We start from the raw sequence: 21,442 nt of genomic DNA on the forward strand, positions 1-21,442 counted from the left end.
ATCTATCAAGCCTAGATGTCAGTGATTTAAAATGTGAACCAATAATCTGTTCCATATGAGCTTCGAAATCAGATAATAGATGAGTGACCCAAACAGGAGTTCCCACAGAGGACAGTGAAGGACCAGCAGCAACCTGTGCACAGTCAGGTAGGGTCGTGGATCTTTTAGCTAATTTTTTTACAAGTTTAATTTTCTTACTTCTCAGGCGCGGTTTGGGGACTTTTCTGGCTACAGGGTGTGGAGGGGAATTGGCATCCTCTGGGGTATCATTTACATCAAGAACAATCTGTGCACAGGGCAGCTCTGCAAAAGAGCACATAAGGGAAGAACTGAAGTCAGGGGGAATAACAGCAACTGCTGAAAAATCCCCTACAGACTGGAGAGGGGGGATGGCCCGAGTAATTGATAATCGCCTCTCAGTATTCTCTATGGCAGATGCCACTACCCCGATCGTCTTCTGTAGCATCTTATCAATGGCAGTGAGGCTTGGGAGAGGTAGTGACGTGGCAGCCTGGTGCTTAGTCATGGGGTGAGAGGTAGCAGGCTTAGTATTTTTACCCTTGTCGCACATTCTTATAACCAGGTGGACAAATCCCACAATGCACAATACTTAATACCTACGCCCCACAATATTAAAAAAGGACTGATAGCAAGAAAAAATATTTGCATTGACGGTCCTGCGGCGAAAAGTTTTAGAGTAATTAAATTAAATGTCCAAGATGGAGTGATTTTTAAAAGTACCTTTGGGTATGAATCAATTCCAGGGAAAATAGTAGAGATGTTAAGGGGGTGGCCCAGCCCAGCCTCCTCTGGCCTCTTACGGCCTCAGACGGCCCACCCTTGTCCCGGCGCGTCCCGCACATCTCGCGTGGCGGGGATCCAAATTCTCCTTTATACGCCTCCAGGCGCTTGGCAATGCCGTTTTGTGAGATTGCTGGGAGGTGTAGTCAGAGTGTTTAGCGGAGCCAGGCCCGGCCAGTTGGAGAGCGGAGCAAAGTCCGGCCCGGAATATAGCCCCAAACCAGGATGCAGTCACTCGGCGAAGCCAAGCCCGGCCAGGGAAGCAGCGGAGCGAGACCCAGCCCAGAGCACAATCCCCAAGCAGAATACAATGCACAGGGGACTCGGCGGAGCCAGGCCCGGCCAGAAGCAGTAGTGAAGCAGTGTCCAGCCCGCGGCTCAGCCCCAAAGAAAATAGCAGGTACACAGAGAACTCGGCCCCAAATTCTCCTATATACGTCTCTTGGCGCTCGGTCCTGGCGTTTTGTGAGATTGCTGGGAGGTTTAGTCAGAGTGTTTGGCGGAGCCAGGCCCGGCCAGTTGGAGAGCGGAGCAAAGCCCGGCCCCGAATACAGCCCCCAACCAGGATGCAGTCACTCGGCGGAGCCAAGCCCGGCCATGGAAGCAGCGGAGCGAGACCCAGCCCAGAGCACAATCCCCAAGCAGAATACAATGCACAGGGGACTCGGCGGAGCCAGGCCCGGCCAGAAGCAGTAGTGAAGCAGTGTCCAGTCCTCGGATCAGCCCCAAAGAAAATAGCAGGTAAACAGGGAACTCGGCCCCAAATTCCCCTTTATACGCCTCCTGGCTCTTGGTACTGGCGTTTTGCGAGATTGCTCTGAGGTGTAGTCAGAGTGTTTGGCGGAGCCAGGCCTGGCCAGTTGGAGAGCGGAGCAAAGCCCGGCCCGGAATACAGCCCCCAACCAGGATGCAGTTACTCTGCGGGGCCTAGCCCAGCCAGGGAAGCAGCAGAGCGAGACCCAGCCCAGAGCACAATCCCCAAGCAGAGTACAATGCACAGGGGTCTCAGCGGAGCCTGGCCCAGCCACAAGCAGTAGTGAAGCAGTGTCCAGCCCGCGGCTCTGCCCTAAAGAAAATAGCAGGTACACCCCCCTGCAGATTGTGATGAAGGGCCCCTGAGTCTCCCTTATACCACCAATATTAATTGCTCTTTTCTCTGTACATCAACAGGGTTACCGACTACTACAGGGATTTTCCTACGGATGCACCCAAGCTCTGTGGTGAGTCTATACCCCTGTTGATGTTCGCAGATGACACTCTTTTAATATCCAAGACCCAACAAGGGCTCCAGAGAGCAATCGGGCGGTTTGAGACCTTCTGTAGTGACTATGGCCTTACCATCAATGTGTCTAAAACCAAATTTATGGTAATGCATAGGTATAAGCAAGTGAAAGGAAGAGCAATAATGAATGGGGAGTTGCTAGAGCAAACCCATTTGTTCTCATACTTGGGTATCACACTGGGTTCAAGGCTGGATTGGAAACCACACATTAATCAACTAGCTACTAGACATGCCCAGCTGGCGGGAGTTCTCTTGAGAGAACTGCGCTCTTCGGCCACCCAACCCATATCTCCGGCACTAAAAATCTATGACACAAAAATACGAGCATCTATATTGCATGGGGCCGAACTATGGGGGTCATGTAACATCTCTGAACTGACAAATGCCCAAAATAAATTTGTATGAGGAATAGCGAGGCTCCCACCATCTACCCCGCTTTTGCTGCTCTATCTTGACCTGGGCTGCCAGAGATTAGAGGATGTAGCGCGCTTTAGACCCATAGCATACTGGCCGAGGATCTGGGTTACCCCAGAGCTCTCCCACTATGCCCAAGCACTCCTTGAAGTTAGGAACATGGACACAGCCAATAGAATAAAATGGTTTCGTTAATCCAAGGCTATTTATAATGCCATGGGCTTGGCTGAGCTATGGGATAACCCAGCGCACAATATTTTTCCATCACGCAAGATTCTTAAGAAACTATACTGGTCGATGGTCACAACACAAAATTCCAAAGATGTTCCACCTCTTCACTACATAGGGAGTTTCTTGAGCTTAAACACTTACCAGCTTATGAACCATATTGGGATTTTATTACAATCCCTGAGGACCGGACACGGTTCCATCAATATAGGGTAGGTACCCTGTTAATTAATACCTTTGCAAGTAAATAGTCCTCTGGTAATGATGCTATGTGTCCCTTTTGTAGTTCACAACTGGAAAGTCTAGCTCATATATTGTTAATATGCCCTGTGTACAAACTGCCGCGGCTTAGGTGGCTTAGGCCAGTATGTCTTCAAAAAGGTATCAAAAAAGGAACTGAGGCCCTACGGATTTTTAAAACAGACTGTTCGGAAAGCCTAATTATTGCTGTGTCTAAATTTCTCAATTGGATGTGGGCAATTCGAGGGACCAAACTAAAATCAGCTGTTGTCCCAAATGTTTAAATGTCTCCTCCTTATTATGTAAAATGAATTGTCCTTTATTTTTTTTATTTTTTTTAAAGATTTTTAGATAAAACTTATTACTTTTAAATTGAGTTTCTACCTTTTTAATTATTGATAAAGAATAATCAGAGGACAGATTTTGCCAGTAGGTTGCGTGAAAAGCCCTTATTTATGTATAATTGTCAATTAATCAGCTGTGCTTAATGTACTTTTAAGGTATTGATGATGGTTTTTTTTATGTTGTCTTTTATGACATGATTTGAAATAAAGACTTATCTGATACTAAAAAAATTGCTCTTTGGCTGAATGGAGGAAGGCAGAAGGCCTGGGGCCTCCTGCACCGCATGGGCCGTCGGGGCCTGTGTTTTGGCCCTGGCTGAACGTAGGAGTACACTTATGATGTCCACACCTACAAAAATCTGATCTCTTAGAGAAATTACTCCACACAGGTTCATGCAAATCTCACAACACTAATGATGCTTAGCTCAGTGATGGCCAACCAAATAAACCTTACTCGCTATGGCCACTAAATGAGGAGTGTAAATTGTCCAGAGGACACCCAAATCACTCCTGGAGCCTTTAATCTCCACTTCCTGACTTCTAGCACATTAACTCTCTTCCAGAGACGCGTGCTCATTTCCCTTTCCCTTCGTTTTGATTCCTTTCTCTTTAAAAAAGTACGACCTACTGTTCACCTTTGAACTTTATAATAGAGATATTTTGAAAACAATTACCATCCCTGGCCACAAGATGTCCTAGTTTCCAAAAAGTTGGGAACTGAGAGACGAAAATATCTGTAAGTTATGTTTTCACGACCCTTTCAATTATGTTTTAACAACCTTTTGTCAGCCTCTTCACTCAAAAAAAAACATCAGATCACATTCCCCAAATGTAGTGGGCACTTTTGTAAAAAGAACAGCCTTTTTACAAAACTGCAGATTTTGCGACTTTTTTGCAAAATGCAAAATCCTGGAGGGTCTGGTTGAGTATTTCAAAAGTTTATAAACTTCAAATATTCTTTCAGCAAGGTAGCAAAAGCCACTGCTCCATCCTTTACATAGAGGAATATTTACAAGCATATTTTACAAGATAGTCTTCCTATTAGAGGTCACTTCAGGAAGAACATTTGAAGAGATTGATTAGTGACAAAATCAGAAACACAAATAGAGTGTGTACAGACTATTGTGTCAAAAATATCGAGGACAAGAATATCGAGTAGGTAAGTGCAACTAGGTAAATGTAAATTTACTATTCTTAACTCCAGATCTACGTACCTTGAAGATTTATAGATATATCGTCAAGGTACATATATGAGGAGTTATATGTAGCAAAACTTTACTTACCCTTAGAAACTGACATACATGATATTCTTGTCCTCTATATTTTTGACATGATATTCTGTCCCACAACATTTGTGTTTCCGATATTTTGTCCAAATACCGAAGAGATGCGAGCACTTTCTAGGGTCAGGCCTGTACAAAGAAGTACCATATGAACATAACTCTGTGTATAGGTACCGTAGTGATATCTACATCTTAAAGGAGTGTAGGTGTTAGAATAATAATAAGTCATCTAAATTAAATGTTATATACTTAATTATCAATATTTTAGTTCATAGTTTTTCTACAATATTATGGTAGCGCAATATTAAAATTGTTATATTCTGACAAAGTTAAGGGTGTTTATGTGTGGGCATAGAGGAAGTGTGGGTCTCATTACTAAAGGCTGGGCTTGGCCTTGATCTTGTCTGAAATCCTTTTTGTCTTCTTGTCAGCTTCCTGTATTGCCTTCTGGAACCACCATGAGACAGAGAAGCTTCTCACTGTTATACAACCCCACACACCATATTGCTGGGAGAAGACTGGTAAGAGTAAGGGTATTTTAATGGATATAAAGTACCTGTGTATCTCAGCCTTTCAGTAGCCATCCTTGAATGTTATTTGCAGTTCTCTTACATTGAATCTTTCCTAAGTACAATCTCATCTCCCAACCCTTGCTTCCAATCCATAACTAAACAGCCCAGTCTCTACACAATCCCTTTTCTATAATTTCTTGTCAGCCCATAATACCGCACCATGCCAAGATTTCCTACCAGTATTTACCCTTTTCCTCTTTCGCATATTTGCTAGGTCAGAAACCGCTTTATTTCTGCTTCCTTATTCATCTCTCCTATTGCATTCCTCACTTCCCCTACCTACCATTGTAGAGGGAATAAGTTTAGTAAAAGTGACCACTTCTGATGGTGATTTTACAATGCCTTCAAGGACAATCAAGTCAACAGGGTCATTATACAGGTTTGCAGTCGACCTTGCCATAAACCCCTCAAGGACATAGTAGGAGGGCTCGATATGTGTTGGCTAACATAATTTACCAAATGAACATTTTACGATTTATATGCACATGCTCCTCATACTCTTCATGAGACTGTATTGGGTAGATAATATTGCCAGTTAAAAGACATTATGTTTGTGTTTGATCTCAATGACATCAACACTACCAACATCCTCGACAGCATGAACAACATCCAACTCACCCAACTCGCTCATGACCCCATGCACACCGCAGGCCTCACACTAGACCCAATCTTCATCTCCAGTGACAACCTCAGGTACAACCACACCACAGAACTCACCTGGACTGACCACTCCATCATTCACCTCAACATCACCAGCTCACTGACTGCTGCCCCCAGTCTACCCAATCCCCCCACTACAGCTGAAGCAAAGTCTTAAAGGACACATGGATCAATACCCTCAACACCACCCGCCTCATGTCCTCCAACAACCCAGACCAGAACATCAGAAACTGCACCAACAGCTTTGCTTCCATTGGCAACAACCCACAGAAAGTTCACTAAGTAGGCTAGCTGGGACACTGAAGACCTCCGAACAACTAAACAGCACCGTAAACAACTGGAAAGGAGATGCGCACCAACAAGGACACAACCAACAAGACCAACTTCAACACAACCCTCAACCTCTGATTCAGACAGTTGAGAGAATTGAAGAAAAAGGCCTTACCCTCATGCTTTGAATCAAGCTCTAATAACAGCAAACAACTCTTCAACAGCGTCAAAGAATTCTCCAACCCCTCAGCGGCAACTAACAACATTACCCCCGCACAGGAATTCTGCAACAACCTTGCAACGTCTACAGATACTTTAAACCCTAGCCCAAGGCCACTGACTTCTTTAAGCAACACAACAACCCCGCTATCACCAGAGACATCCGACTAACTGAATGGGGACAGCTCCCCCCACAGGACACTGCCTCCATCATGAACTCGGTCCAATCAGGGACCCCAGCTGGCTTTTGACCTCACCTCATCTTTAACCTAGGCGAAGCCAGAATAGCGATTCTCCAATCAACATACAAGAAGAATTTTGATTCCATTAAAGACAATCGAGGTTTAAATCATGCAATGGCCTTCTATTGCTGCCGCAACATGCAGCCCTTTAAAGACCAAAAATACATCATAAAGCAATAGAATGTCCAGACAATATGTATATCCAGGGCACACAGTCATCATCATCTTTAAGCTACGACAAAACAGGACAACATCTTCATTTTCTGTCAAGCTTTATAATAAGTTGTCTGCAAATAGAATTCAAGCAAAGTCAAAAGAAATTCTTTATTTCAGCCTTTGAGGACATAAAAGCACAAATAAAAAGTACTGACATTGTAATGCACATGTACTTTATATCTGGGAAATTAAAATGCGTGAATTGTGCTGTACTTTTTTTGTGCAAAAAAAATGAATTCACAAGTACTTGATGCTATAACACTATCAATTATAAACCTGATAACAAACTTAAATAATACCTTTATCCTAGTCATTCTTTTTGTTTTTACATTTTTTTTATTTTCTCCTCGTAGGGTGAGGAGGAAGGGATAATGTTAGCCTCTGAAGGCTACCATTTTGCAAGTTTAAAGCCATCCAGTGGCCACAGGTCTTAAATAACATTTTGCAAAAGTATTCACATTAGATCAATCTGCTACTTTTAAAATATTTGTTAGCAAACTACCTGCCCAGAAAACCTTACTAGCCTTTGCACTTCTGAGGAATAGGCACCATATCTGGAAAGGTCTACTCTTACCTCACTTATTACTACTCTTGCCCGATTAGCTAAAGTGGCTATGGAGACTTCCTTATAGGGTTTGACGTTAGACAGTAACAACTGTTCCTCACCATCTGCCCTAAACTCCAGCACCTTACTCTCATACATTTTACCACACATAGCTTTTCACACTCATGGAAAAAAAGGATACAAAACAGGCTCAGACATTATTTTAGTCCTTTTCCATATGTTACAATGTACCCCTTCAGGAGAATAGAATCTGTTTGAAGTCTCCAACGCTTGAACGTCAGAAACCCTTCTAAAAGAAATTTGACAAAATAAAGTTGCTAACTTCAGAAAGAGGAGAGACCTCTTGGCAGCCTACGTAGTGGCTCCCACCACACACTTATTACAAGACTGCACAACAGAGGCATCCAAGGAGCTGCTCTCAGATGGATCGCCTCTCCTCACCAGAAGAATGCAAAAAGTAATTTTACCCTTCACCTTCGAACCAAAGAAATCATCTGTGGACTAGGATCCTCGGTCATCCCCACCCTTTTTAAAACTTATATGACACTTCTGCCCAGCATCATAAAAGAAAAACCATGGACTGGTATCATATGCTATGCTGATGACACACAACTCATTCTCTCCCTCTCCGAAGATACCACCAAACACCAAGACTGACTTCAACAACTGCATTACAAACATTGCCAAATAGATGAACGACAACTGCCTGAATCTCAACACAGACAAGATAGAGGGACAGATCTTTGGAAACAAAAGCTCCCCCATGGATGCATCCTGGTGGCCCTCTTAACTCAGACCCCCAATGAGCATGCTACAAATCGACTACAGACCATGCAGAACACAGAAGGCAGACTCGCCATGGATCTCGTTAGACAAACCCACATCACCCCCTACCTCAGGGAAATCAACTGGCTCCCTGTACAGATGTAAATGTAAATGTATAGGCATTTATATAGCGCACTACTTACCCGTAGGGTCCCAAGGCGCTTCGACCGCTGCGAAACCCTTCCTGGCTTCCCTGAGAGATGGTCCCTTAATGGGTATCTCCAGGGTGAGACCAGGCATCCCCGGCGGTCTGGTGGGGCCGTTAGTGAAGATGAGGCAAGCTAATGCCCAGAGTTGCCGAGTGTGATCGCTGATCAGAGTGGGCACCGAGGCGAGAGAATTATCGAGTCCGCTGACCCTGGTCCAGAAACCTGCCGCGCCGGGAATCGAACCCTGGTCCCGGGCCGTCCTCTGCTCTCGGGTCTGCCGCCTCTAACCAGTGAGCCACACTACTTCACTGGGTATCAAGCTCCTGGCCCCCGCATACAAGGCCCTACACAACTGCGCACCCACCTACTTGAACCATCGCCTGACCTTCCATCAGCCCATCAGACATCTCCACTCCACTTCCGTCTCTAACCTTCAACCACGCATCTTATGTAGCAGATGCAGAGGTCGCTCCTTCTCCCACCTAGCAAGGAAGACATGGATTGAGCTACCCCATTATCTCCGGACCGCCCCATCTGTTCCAGAGTTTTGATGAGATGGGGAGCCCCTAAAGACCTGGCTATTCAGCTAATCAGCTGGACAGTGCCATCAGCTGTATACCCTCACGGGTGACAAGAAGTGCTCTACAAATCTAGTGATTGATTGATGCTGAGAGGCCGTATGGAGTGAATTTCTATTGTTCGTGGCAACACATTTGAGGGGAATCTATGTCTAGCTAATTTGAGGAACATCAAAGTAAACATATCGATGCACCCTGTATGAACGTTGGTTGTTTTTTTTCCTTAGAATAGTAATTGAAAGAGCGTGCCTTGAAATAACCATTAGCAAAATTTAATTTTCTATACATGTCTTATCCCCTCACATACATAGTAGTCAATTAATGGGTTATGCTCTCAGTATATGGTATTAACTAATGTTAACAAACTTTGCAGTGGGCAATAGTGGATAATACCTTAAAATCAGCTCTAGAGAAGAACTCTCAGGGCACTCTTAATCATTAGTGAACCCATGAATATGGGCAGTGAGATCATAGTGCAATTAAAAAAATATATATATATGCATGAATGTAGTACCAATAAATAGTACACACTGCATAGCCAGACTAATGTTTAGGAAAACGTGCCTCACTTTGCACATGTCAAGATATACCTCACCTTTCTCTGCAAAATTATGTGACTTTCATTAATCTTACAAGTTTACAGTTGTTGTTTTGAATTAGTATATTTCACTAGGGTCCACCTCTTTCCATTGGCTATGAACCGGCCCAGTCCCTTACATACTAACAAGGTGAACATGTATCCTTGCTGCCAGAAAAATACTTTATACAGTCTATTTATACTCATGGAATGTCTACAGGCAAACTAGCCAAATACACTGCTCTGACACAGGTCTTTAAAGCCTTTAAACCCTTAAGGGTACCATGGCTAAAGATATGACTTTACAGCGAAATCATTTTGTCAGCTCCTTTGTTACATGTTTTACTTGAAACTAGGTTGCTGGCAACAAACTCTGTGTGATCATGGTCCTACTTAAACTTGGGTGCCACTCAAAGGTTTAATGAGAGTCTTTCGTTGTGGTCATGGAGGGGGAGTTTGGAGTGGAAAGTGAAAATGGGTCTTAAAGTATATTTTGCCTAATGCAATTTTTACCTTTACAGCAGCCACAGTGGTTCCCCACAGGCACAATAATGAGCGAGAGCCGAAGCCTCCTTCCTTATTCTGGCGAAAGGGTGAGACGGGACATCAAAGGCCACCATGTGTTTGAGCATTTCCTTCACCATGTGTTTGAGTATTTTCTTTGCATCAGTACATTTTATTTTTTGGTTTTCTATCAATGTGTAGTCGAAAAAAACAGTAATTTCTTGCCATGGTATACAATCTGCTCTATCATACATTGCCTTATCTTACTGCCGCATCCCTCAATGGATTTTACCCAACAGTGATTACATCTTTCTCTGCCACATGCATCAACATTTGGATTTGCGATCCCTAAATAGTGATTTTTGAGGAATTGCTATTTTGGAATCGCAAATCCCTATGCATATAGGAATCTCAAAATAAATTGTGATTCCTTAACATCATCTAATAGCGATTTGCAAATTGTGAAACGCTATTAGGGAATGTTACTCCATTCATTCCTATGAGCCTACAGGCCCATAGGAATGAATGGAAATGCATTCGCAAATTGCGATTACCAAATTGGTAATCGCAAATTGCGAATGCAATTCCAAGGGTGCCAGGGGGCCTAAGGCCCCCCTGATGCACCCCCCAAAAAATGGAACAGTGCTCATGTGGCGCAAACACCCGCCCTAAGGGCATGTGTGTGCACCACATCTCACTTTAAAATATGCACTTTTGTGCATTTTTCAAAGAATGTGCAAATGACCATCAACTTGAAGTTGATGGTAATTAGCATTTCCTAAAGGCACTCTTTGCATTTAGGAAAGAGCTGATGCATCGCCTTTAGGGAATTGCAAATTGACATTCCCTCAATGCATTAGCTATTTAGGTAATCGCAAAAAATTGCGATGACCTAATTTGCAAATGGAAATGACTTCATGCATCGGAAAAGGCCGGTTTCCGGTCGCAAATGGGCCGAATCGCAGAATCGAACCGTTTGCGACTGGAAAAAAGGTGGCACAAAGTTCTTTGAGTTTTGGATTAAAGTTTCCAAAGGTTTGTTAACTTCAAATGAATGCTGTTTCATCAAGGTTAATAAAGGCCACTAAATGATTCTTTACATAGATGACTATTTACAATGTATATTTCTCAAGACAGCATAGTTTATGCAATAGTACTATATACACACAGCCAAAATGTATGAGGAAGGTTTTATGTTAATCACTTCTGCTTCTTTCTTTTTTGATTCCAACATTACCAGCTAAACTAGGCATTCACACTCTCAATATAAAAGACACCACGATCTTCTGGGTAAATTATATAAATCCCAAGAAAACCTTTGAAACTGTTTATTTCATCACCACCAGAAAGCAAGCTTTCTCTTACTGGAGTAGACCCAGACTGATGACTTGTACAAACTTCAACTCCTATTTAGTTTAGCGCAGTTGAAGTTTGTAAAACTTATATGACACCTTCAACTGCACTAAAGTAAATAGGACCTTCCTTAGCTTTGTAAATACATATTTAATGGCAGTACCCATCTTAATGTCATTGACAAGTAGAAATATGGTGTCCTTTACATATATTTTACAAACAAGTCTATGAGAATTATGATGCCTTTTGTGATACAACGTTTGGAATACAACATTTTCAGAAATATATGCAGTTAATTTCATGCCCTCTGCCAGAGCCACCAAACTCTACCATCACTATTACCAAGATCTACTGACTTAATTTTATTCTTTTTACTCCTTAATGTTAAGACCAGGACATGGTATTGAAAGACCAGAAATTCTGGGCACACTACGAAAGTGCACACAAATTAAACCTCTAAAAGCTGAAAATACTAAACTAAAGATCACAGCCTATGCAGACGATATTGCAGACTATGCAATCAACCCAGAGGAAGCTGCAATTAGTATTAAGGTAGAAGCATACAGATTTTGCAAAGTTGCAGGGTACAAATTGAATCCTGACAAAACTCAGGTACTTACCACTGTCGGGATTCAGAACTCCATTATCGGATCTTGTATCACTATAACTTACTTGGGAGTAAAGATAACAGCTAAGATTAATCAGATCATTGATTTAAATTATGTATCCTTGCTAAAAGAAACTATTAAATTGTTAAGAATTTGACATAGGATCCCTATAGGCCTGTTAGGAAGATGTGACTTGATCAAAATGAAAATATTGCCTACATTTCTATTTTTGTTTCGTTCTATTCCTTTGAAAGTCCCCAACATATTTTTTTAAAAATTAGAGGGGTTTTTTAGTAGTTTTATTTGGGGATATAAAAAACCGAGGAGGGCGATTGAGCTGCTTAAAGCTACATATGATCAAGGTGGGCTTGGATTCCCAGATTTCAAAGACTTTTTCTGGGCCACTTTTACGGGTCGTTTTCGTAGTTTGGTCGGCCTAGATCAGACTGATTTTGTCTTCACATTTATGCTGGGGAACCAGAGGGATACATTTTTATATGGAATTAGAGATCCAAACTATTTTAAAAGGGTAACATTTAAGACTGTTAAGGATATTGTATATATTTGGCAAGCAATGTCTACTAGGTGCAATCTACTTATATTCCATAAAAACTACCCCTTGTGGGGGATCCCACTTTTCCTGAGGTATTTAGGGATCAAGCGGGTAAAATTTGGGCAAACTATGGAGTAAACTGCTTTGGCGATTTATATAATGATAGAGGTATTAAATCATTTGAAAATGTAAGACTGGCCTATAAACTTCCGGGCCATTTTTTAACAATATTTGCAGATTAGGGATTATCTTGCTTCTAATGTGGCCGTAAAAGAAATAAAACATTCAACAGTCTGGGATTGTATTTATAGGGAGAAGTCTAAATCTCTCATTGGCTCAATGTATGCTCTTCTACATAGTTTCAGACCATTGGGCAATGAGAAATTAGCAGAACGTTGGACTCAAACCTTGGGGACAATGCTCTCACCTAGAATGATAGAACAGGTATTAGGCTATGTTAAGGACTCTGCCCATTCTGTTAGCTAACAGCTCCAGCAAACACGTATTACTTGCATGATGTATTACACTCCCAAATGTGGACTGTATGCTGCTAACTGAAAATATATGTTTATGGAATGTCCAGAATTGAATAGGTACTGGAGGAAAATCGAGCAAATACTTTATTCTAAAATAGGATTGGATCACCCACTCACGGATCTTGAAATTATGTTGGGATATAAAGATGGTAATCCGGCAGTAGCGGGTCTCTTTACGATTCTAATGGCTGCAGCTAGGCTGGCTATTGCCATGGCATGGGTCTCTACTACACCACCGGTGGCAGAGGATTGGTGGGCGATTATCAGAGATACTTATGGTGTAGAGGAAACTCTGGCAAAGGCAAGTGGCATCAAATCGTTAGTTAAATTAGAGGTGCTGTGGGGGCCATTGGCCCTGGATGGCTTAAGGTAGCTGGATTTGGCTAAATATGAAATAAGAAGTGTTTCCCCCCAAAAAACATTTTGCTTACATATGCTGTTACTGTGAAATTTCAATTTGTTTCCTCTCTTTTGTTTCTCACTATTCTCTTGCCTATGTATTAATATGTTTGCTTATTCATATTAATTTATTTGTTTATCCCCTTCGCTGCGGGGGTAATTCCCCCGCTGTGCTGGGGGGGAGCTGAGCTCGTCATGAGCTACAGTGCTCCTGTGCTCATGACGAGCTTAGCTCGTCACAGGTGCATTGGTTCCCATGGAACGCACAGCAGGGGAATTCTCCCCGCACCTGAGCGTACCACGGCCCATGACGAGCTGAGCTCGTCATGAGCACCGGAACACCGTCCCTCATGACGAGCTCAGCTCGTCATGAGCATGGAAAAGTTTATGTCAACTGTATGAACATGCACTATCTGATGGAAAGTAAAAAGTTTATTAAAAAAAAAGGAATCATTTTAGAAGAGAAAGCAGAAAGACTGGGGCCCTAAATAGAAGGATCCAAGCCAAACTAAGTCAAAAACCATCAAAACACCAGAAAAAAGTGGGGGCAACCATGTAGTCAGATTCCACCTTCCTGCAGTAAGGAGTGGTGAACTTATAAGTTACTCCACACTCCTGTCACAGGGACTTCATATACTTAGAAATGAAGTTTGTACCACGGTCTGACACCACCTCTCTGGGAAACCCCACATGGAAGAGAATACCCATCAGTGCACGTCTCACCACGGGGGCCGTCAATGTCCTGAGAGGGATGGCTTCCGGGTACCGGGTAGCATGATCCACCAGGACCAGGATAAAACTGTTGCCCATGGCTGACTTGGGGTCCAGAGGCCCCTCAATGTCAACACCCACCCATCCAAAGGGGTTGCTGATCACAGGGAAGGGCTGGAGAGGAGCTGTGTGCTTCCTCCCACTCTTCCCACTTGCCTGGCAAGTTTGACAAGTCCTAAAATGAGTATCTGAACTCTTGCACATCTGGGGCCAATAAAAGTGGGTGACAAGCTTTTCAACAGTCTTGTCCTACCCCAGATGTCCAGCTAAAGGTACATCGTGAGCCAAACCCAGAAGGAAGGCTCTGAAGCGCTGGGGTACCACCAGCACACGGGCTGACCCAGGCTCAGCAGCATTAGGCTCGCTATACAGTAGGTCATTCTCCCAGAAGATCCAATGTGATCCAGACTGATCACCTGCTGCCTGGCTTGAAGCCAACCCACAAGAGATGGGCACTTCTTCTGTTCTGCACAGAATTCCTCCCTGGGTCAGCTCAGAAGGTCCCTCAGTTCTGCAACTTGCTCCCCTGTCGGTTCCAGGGCATCCCCCTCAAGGTATGCCTCCTCCTGGACTGTGGGAACAATGTGGGCTGGTTTCTCGCACCTCCTACCTCTTCTCTTTAAGGCAGGTACCTGGGCCATAATTTCAGGCTCCAGGACCTCTTGAGCACCCCTACTGGCTGCCATAGACCGAGTGGTCACACACTCCCACTCAGGCAAACCCAACATCTCTAAATGAAACCTTCTCTCCACCTTAGCCTAAGGAGAGCTGTCTAAATCATTGCCCAACAGACAATCCACATGCATGGCTGGCCTTACAGTTACTTGGAGAGTACCTGAAACCCCCCCACTCAAAGGAAACCTGAGCCACCTTGAGGTGGCTCTCTGTGTTGTCAGCGGCAACAACAGGGTAACATGCATTTGGGACCACCTGCTCTTCATACACCAGCTGACTACTGACAGCTGTCAAACTGGCCCCGGTGTCTCTCAGAGCCTTCTCCCTATGGCCATTCGTGGTCACCCACTGCCTGTACTTTTTGGTGTTATCAGGCAGCTGGGTTCTGGGGACCACCTCACAATCTTTTAAAGAGACAAGGGACATTTCTGCGTGACCCCACCCACCTTGGGCACCCATCTCTTCCCCTCCCAGGGCTACACTCGCCACCTGACGGGGTGGTGTACAGGGTGGTGCATTGTGATCCTTCTGGGGTCACTGAGGATCATACCAGCGGTTGCCCACTTGTTTACACTGAAAGCATGTAGGGGGCCCCCTGTGAACAGGTTTACCTGTCAGGGGCTCAACCTCTTCTCAGGCGGAGGCTGGGAACCCTTACCTTGGTTCCCTTGGGAATTACTTTGGGGCCCTTTCTGGAACTTCCTCTGTTTACCCTTGTCCCACCCACTCTTCTGCTTGGGACACTTTACCAACCTTGGTGGAGTCTCCCACATGACCCTTATGGTCCTGGGTATTCACCCAACGGTCCGCCTCCTCAGCAAGCTTCCTAGGGTTAGTTAGCTTGCTATCAATTAGGTGCTCGCGTAGCTCTGGAAAACAATTACCAGACAAGTGCTCCCATGCAAATAAATCATAGAGTTCCTCAAAAGTACTCACTTTGCTACCCTTCACCCAACCATCCATAGCTCTGCAAAATAAAGACACATATTCTACCCAGGTGGTAGCCTCCAGCTTGTTACAATTCCTGAACCTCTATCTATAGAGTTCTGGGCTCAATCCATACCTTGTCATCAGGGCTTCCTTCATGTGGGCATAAAGCATCCTACTCTCACTGGGCAGGTCTTACAATGTATCCCTCCCATCACTAACAAAGCGTCCCCACATTCCTGCTCCCCAATCCTTCTCAGGGACCCGGTGGCCCAACATTGCAATTTCATAGGCTGCAAACCACTGCCCAATATCTTCATGCTTATGGAAATCTTTGATGACATTCTTTGGGAAATATACCCTGCCTTCTGCAGGCACAGATGATGCGCTGCCACCAGAGGGACTCAATTCAAAACTTTTAGCCTTAAGCTTCAATTCCCTCAAAAATCTTTCATGTGCTAATTTCTCTTTTTTCCTTTCAAAAGCTATTCTGTTATTCTAAAGCTCCAACTTCTTACTCTCTAGGTCCTTTTGACTTTCCAACTTTAGCTTGGCCATCTCCATTCTATGCAATCTATTTCTCTCTCTGTCCTCCAGCTGTCCTGGGGACATGCCCTTGGAAGAAACACTGCTGCTTATGGGGGAATACACTCTCTCCCTGGCTGGACCCAATGGCCAATCCAGCTGCCGTTCTGCATTCTCAGCCTCCTCTGTAGGCTCTTCCACATGCTCAGAGGCATTTCTTGCTTCCACCCAGGCCCTCAGCGCCTCTTGGAACTCATTCTTCTTGGTGAGGCCTGGAGTAGCAACTTTAAATTTTCTACAGAAGGCTTTCAGCTGTTTTACATTGTAGGCCTCCAACCTTTCTTCCTCAAAATCTATATCCATCAATACAAACTGGCAGTCTTTAGTAAAAATAACAGTTCCAAGGAAAAATAATTCTACCCAAAAAAATGTATATGGTTGCGTTTGGTCTGCACTCACTAGTAGTGCACACCAATCACTGTATATGAGTCACAAATGGAAGTCCAAATCATCACCGCTAACCACAAATGTTAGAACTGGGTGTCTTTAGTTGGCAATGGCTTATACCTTTGTCCAAATAGGGACTCTTGCTTCTAGTTAGAGTAAGGGGCTACACTCCTAAAATAACCCCTGCTCAACCCTGTGGTAGCTTGGCACGAGCAGGAAGGCTTATCTCAGAGGCACTGTGTAAAGCATTTGTGAACACACACAGTAATACAGTGAAAATCCTACAGATGGACACAATACAGGTTTTATAAGAATAAGTATTCTTTATATAGACATAACACAAGACCCAAACAACAAAAATCCACAGTACAGAAGTAAGAAAATGACTTTAAGATGGTAGAAATACCTCAGTTCACTTTAGATGGTAAATGCGACACATTTCTCACAAAGTACCTTTGGATGCATCACGCAAGATAAACAAAAGGTTTACAGGGAGAATGATGCATCTGTTCCTTGCTTCGAGGTAGGTGATGCGTCTGTTCCTCACTGTTTGCGCGAAGTATGCGATGCGTCTGTTCCTTACCGGAGAGGTGGAGATGCGACGATCTTGTGGTGCGTCCCGGTTGCGATGCAACAAGATGGCGCCTTGATGCGATGCAACGATCCGGTTCAATGCAGGAAGATGGTGCCCTTGATGCGATGCGACAACGTGAAGACGATGCGTGCATTCCCGAGGCGACTCTGTAACTTTAGGGAGCCACGACAGGCCCTGCGACACGCTTCTCCGGTGATGCGACGGCGACCCTTGCGGTAGCGACACACTTCTCCAGTGATGTGACGACACACAGCTGCGACTGAGACATGCTTCTCCTGTGATGTGACCCTTGTGGTGGCGGCATGCTTTTTTAATGATGCAACAGCTGCGGATGCAACATGCTTCTTCTCGTTGAGTCGCACTTCCAGCTCCCAACAACACGCAGGCTTCTGCAGACATAATTCCCAGCAAGGAAATTCAGGGGGGGAGCTGGTGGTGAAGTCTTGTACCCCTGAGACTTCAGCAGGAGGCAAGCACAGTTCAAGCCCTTGGAGATTCTTCTTCAAGATGATAAACGTTGCAAATAAAAGTATGTCTCATTTCCTTGGCAATAAAAAAACCACTGCAGGCCACCCCCAGCAATTACATCTAAAGTTCGGGGTCTGGGCCCCCTTTTTTATACACACAAATCCTTTGTCTCTGAAGGCAGAGAGTTTCTGTACCTGGTCCAAACCAGTTCTGGGTGCATTCTGCCAGGCCACAACTTCTTCCTTTGTTAGTGTGGGCCAGGGTTATCAGACTCACCACAGGAGGTGGAACCAGCATTGTGGAAGGCAGACACAGCCCAATTCAGGCCCAGGTGCTACTCCTCCCACCACTCCCAATGCAGATAGGTCTATTTAGCCTTGTGCTGACTCACCCAGCCCCTGTCACTCACAAACCAGACATGGAATACACAACCTAGCAGAGGGAGGCTTGGATGGTTAGGCAAGAAAATACCTACTTTCTAAAATGCTATTTTCAAACACAAAATCAACTTCACTAAAAGATGTATTTTATCATTCTGAGTTCAGGTATACTAAATGTGTTTTTCTACCATGTTCCCTGGGACAGTTAGGATTATAAGATGTTATAATCAAACTGCCCATTCTGGCCTATGGGGACAGGTAGCCATGCAATAGTGAACACGAGATTGGCTATAATTCACTATCAGGACATGCCACACACATCAGGGCATGTCCTACCTTTCCCACATTTTGCAACCTGCCCTAGGGCCTACCTTAGGGGAATCTAACATGTAGAAAAGGGAAGGGTTAGGGACTGGTTAGTGGGTGGACTTACCAAGTCGACATGGCAGTACTAGACTGCACACAGGCTCTGCAATGGCAGGCCTGAGACACACTTTACAAGCTGTTTCTGCGGGTGGCACAATCAGTGCTGCAAGCCCACTAGCAGCATTAGATCCAAATGCCGTGGGCACACACAGTGCACTGTACTAGGGTCTGACAAGTAAATCAAATAAGGCAATCATGGAGTCACTAATACATTACAACAACAATTTACAATAGGGAGCACTTGCACTGTGGCACTGAATAGCAGTGACACAGTGCCCAAAGCATCTAAAACCAGCAAAAACATAAAGGGAGACTCACTCCAATAGTACCAGGTCTAACTATATATATATATTCGGTTTTGTCGCAAAAAATGAGGATTAAATCTTGGCGTGCTCCGCCGAGAGTGTACGCCAATTCCCTCGGGGCCTTTCAGGCATAGAGTGACACATAACAAAACACAATGGTTCAGCACTCCACACTAAGTAATATTAAGTCAATTACTTTTGATGAATCCGCTTAGTAGGGCTTAAAATTCTTTTATTCTGATTTCTTGATACATTTCTAGATGTATCAAGAAATCAGAATAAAAGAATTTTAAGCCCTACTAAGCGGATTCATCAAAAGTTATTGATTTACTATTACTTATTGTGGAGTGCTGAACCATTGTGTTTCGTTGTGGAATTTGGGGTGAATACCCTGGGGAGCCTAGGGGTATGTGGCTTCAGGTTCTTGGCACCCATATTTAGTGTACACAGGGGACCTAATTGTAGATAGGTGCAGTCATATTGCCTTGTACCCTTGGAGCTTTTTTTTGTTGTTGTTGATAGAGTGACGCATACATTATGCATGAAAGAAGAAGTTTAGGTGGAAAGCAGATCCTGTTAGAGCACTCTCAACACCAGCGACACTCTAGAACTGCTCACTTCAAATGTCTGTTTTTCCATCAAAGTTTTTAAGCATAGGATTAGCACAGTGCTATCCACGCCGAGATAGAAAATGACAAAGTCTTTTGAAATTTATACAGCAAAGTCTTTAAGCATAGGACTAGTACAGTGCTGTCCTTGCCGAGCTGTAAAATGACAATAGCCATTTATCACTCCAGCCACAATATTACAGCTTTGAATTGGTAAAATACCAACTTAAGCCAACCTGAAATGAGAAAAAGCAACACCTGACACAGTGTTTCGCTCTAATTAGAGCTCTTCAGAGAGTGATAGCTCTGTCCAGACAAAAGGGAGCACCCAGTATTAAGTCAAAACAAAACCCTTTCAGGCATAGAGTGACACATACATTATGCAAAAAAGAAGGAGAGAACTCTGGGTAGTTCCCAAGTTTAGGTGGAAAGCAGCTCCTGTTAGAGCACTCTCAACACCAGCGACACTCTAGATCTGCTCACCTCAAATGTCTGTTTTTCTATCAAAGTTTTTAAGCATAGGATTAGCACAGTGCTATCCACGCCGAGACAGAAAATGACAAAGTCTTTTGCCATTTATACAGCAAAGTCTTTAAGCATAGGACTAGTACAGTGCTGTCCTTGCCGAGCTGTAAAATGACAAAAGCCATTTATCACTCCAGGCACAATATTACAGCTTTGAATTGGTAAAATACCAACTCAAGCCAACCTGAAATGAGTAAAAGCAACACCTGACACAGTGTTTCGCTCTAATTAGAGCTCTTCAGAGAGGTATCGCTTTGTCCAGACACAAGGGAGCACCCAGTATTAAGTCAAAACAAAAACCCTTTCAGGCATAGAGTGACACATGCATTATGCAAAAAAGAAGGAGAGAACTCTGGGTAGTTCCCAAGTTTAGGTGGAAAGCAGCTCCTGTTAGATCACTCTCAACACCAGCGACACTCTAGATCTGCTCACCTCAAATGTCTGTTTTTCTATCAAAGTTTTAAGCATAGGATTAGCACAGTGCTATCCACGCCGAGATAGAAAATGACAAAGTCTTTTGCCATTTATACAGCAAAGTCTTTAAGCATAGGACTAGTACAGTGCTGTCCTTGCCGAGCTGTAGAATGACAAAAGCTATTTATCACTCCAGGCACAATATTACATATTTGAATTGGTAAAATACCAACTCAAGCCAACTTGAAATGAGTAAAAGCAACCCCTGACACAGTGTTTCGCTCTAATTAGAGCTCTTCAGAGAGGTATAACTTTGTCCAGACACAAAGGAGCACCCAGTATTAAGTCAAAACAAAACCCTTTCAGGCATAGAGTGACGCATACATTATGCAAAAAAGGAGAGAACTCTGGGTAGTTTCCAAGTTTAGGTGGAAAGCAGCTCCTGTTAGAGCACTCTCAACACCAGCGACACTCTAGATCTGCTCACCTCAAATTTCTGTTTTTTCTATCAAAGTTTTTAAGCATAGGATTAGCACAGTGATATCCAAGAAACTCCTCCAAAAAGAAGAAGAGGCCACAGCAGGGGAAACATGAGTTGCATCTTTATTCAAATCCACAAGGCATGGCGATTCAAAACACCCATTGTGGCGAATGCATTTCAGCATCTGTGCCTTCTTCAGCACCGTGGGTGTAGCTAAACAAGAAGCAGGCGTGTATCCCGGATTAAGTATCCAGCCCCCTCCTCATTGATGAAGAGCTGCTCCGCCCCCAAGGTAAGTACCAATCGCCTTATACCTCCTTCTAGCCGCCTCGTGGATGGCGCCTACAGTTCCCAGCATGCAATGTTCAATACTGGCAGGTATTGCGGGGAGTAGATCAGTGCTCAGATGTTGGTGAACCCCAAAGTCCATGTGACCTTAAAACAAAGTGCCCCCTCGAGTCCCCAGACCGCATCAAC

At 43.9% G+C, this 21,442-nt stretch overlaps 1 protein-coding gene across 1 annotated transcript in view; it reads left to right on the top strand.

Annotated features, from left to right (window-relative positions):
* LOC147708717 (uncharacterized) overlaps positions 1-21,442 on the top strand; it is a 251,977-nt gene that overhangs the window by 84,430 nt on the left and 146,105 nt on the right. Inside the window, exons 10-11 of the mRNA XM_086925766.1 lie at positions 9,987-10,117; positions 11,712-11,934. Coding sequence (XP_086781892.1) covers positions 9,987-10,117; positions 11,712-11,934 — 354 coding nt within the window. The remainder of the gene's footprint in view (positions 1-9,986; positions 10,118-11,711; positions 11,935-21,442) is intronic.

This window comes from Lissotriton vulgaris, chromosome 6 (genome assembly GCF_964263255.1).
Source record: "Lissotriton vulgaris chromosome 6, aLisVul1.2, whole genome shotgun sequence".
NCBI lineage: Eukaryota > Metazoa > Chordata > Amphibia > Caudata > Salamandridae > Lissotriton > Lissotriton vulgaris.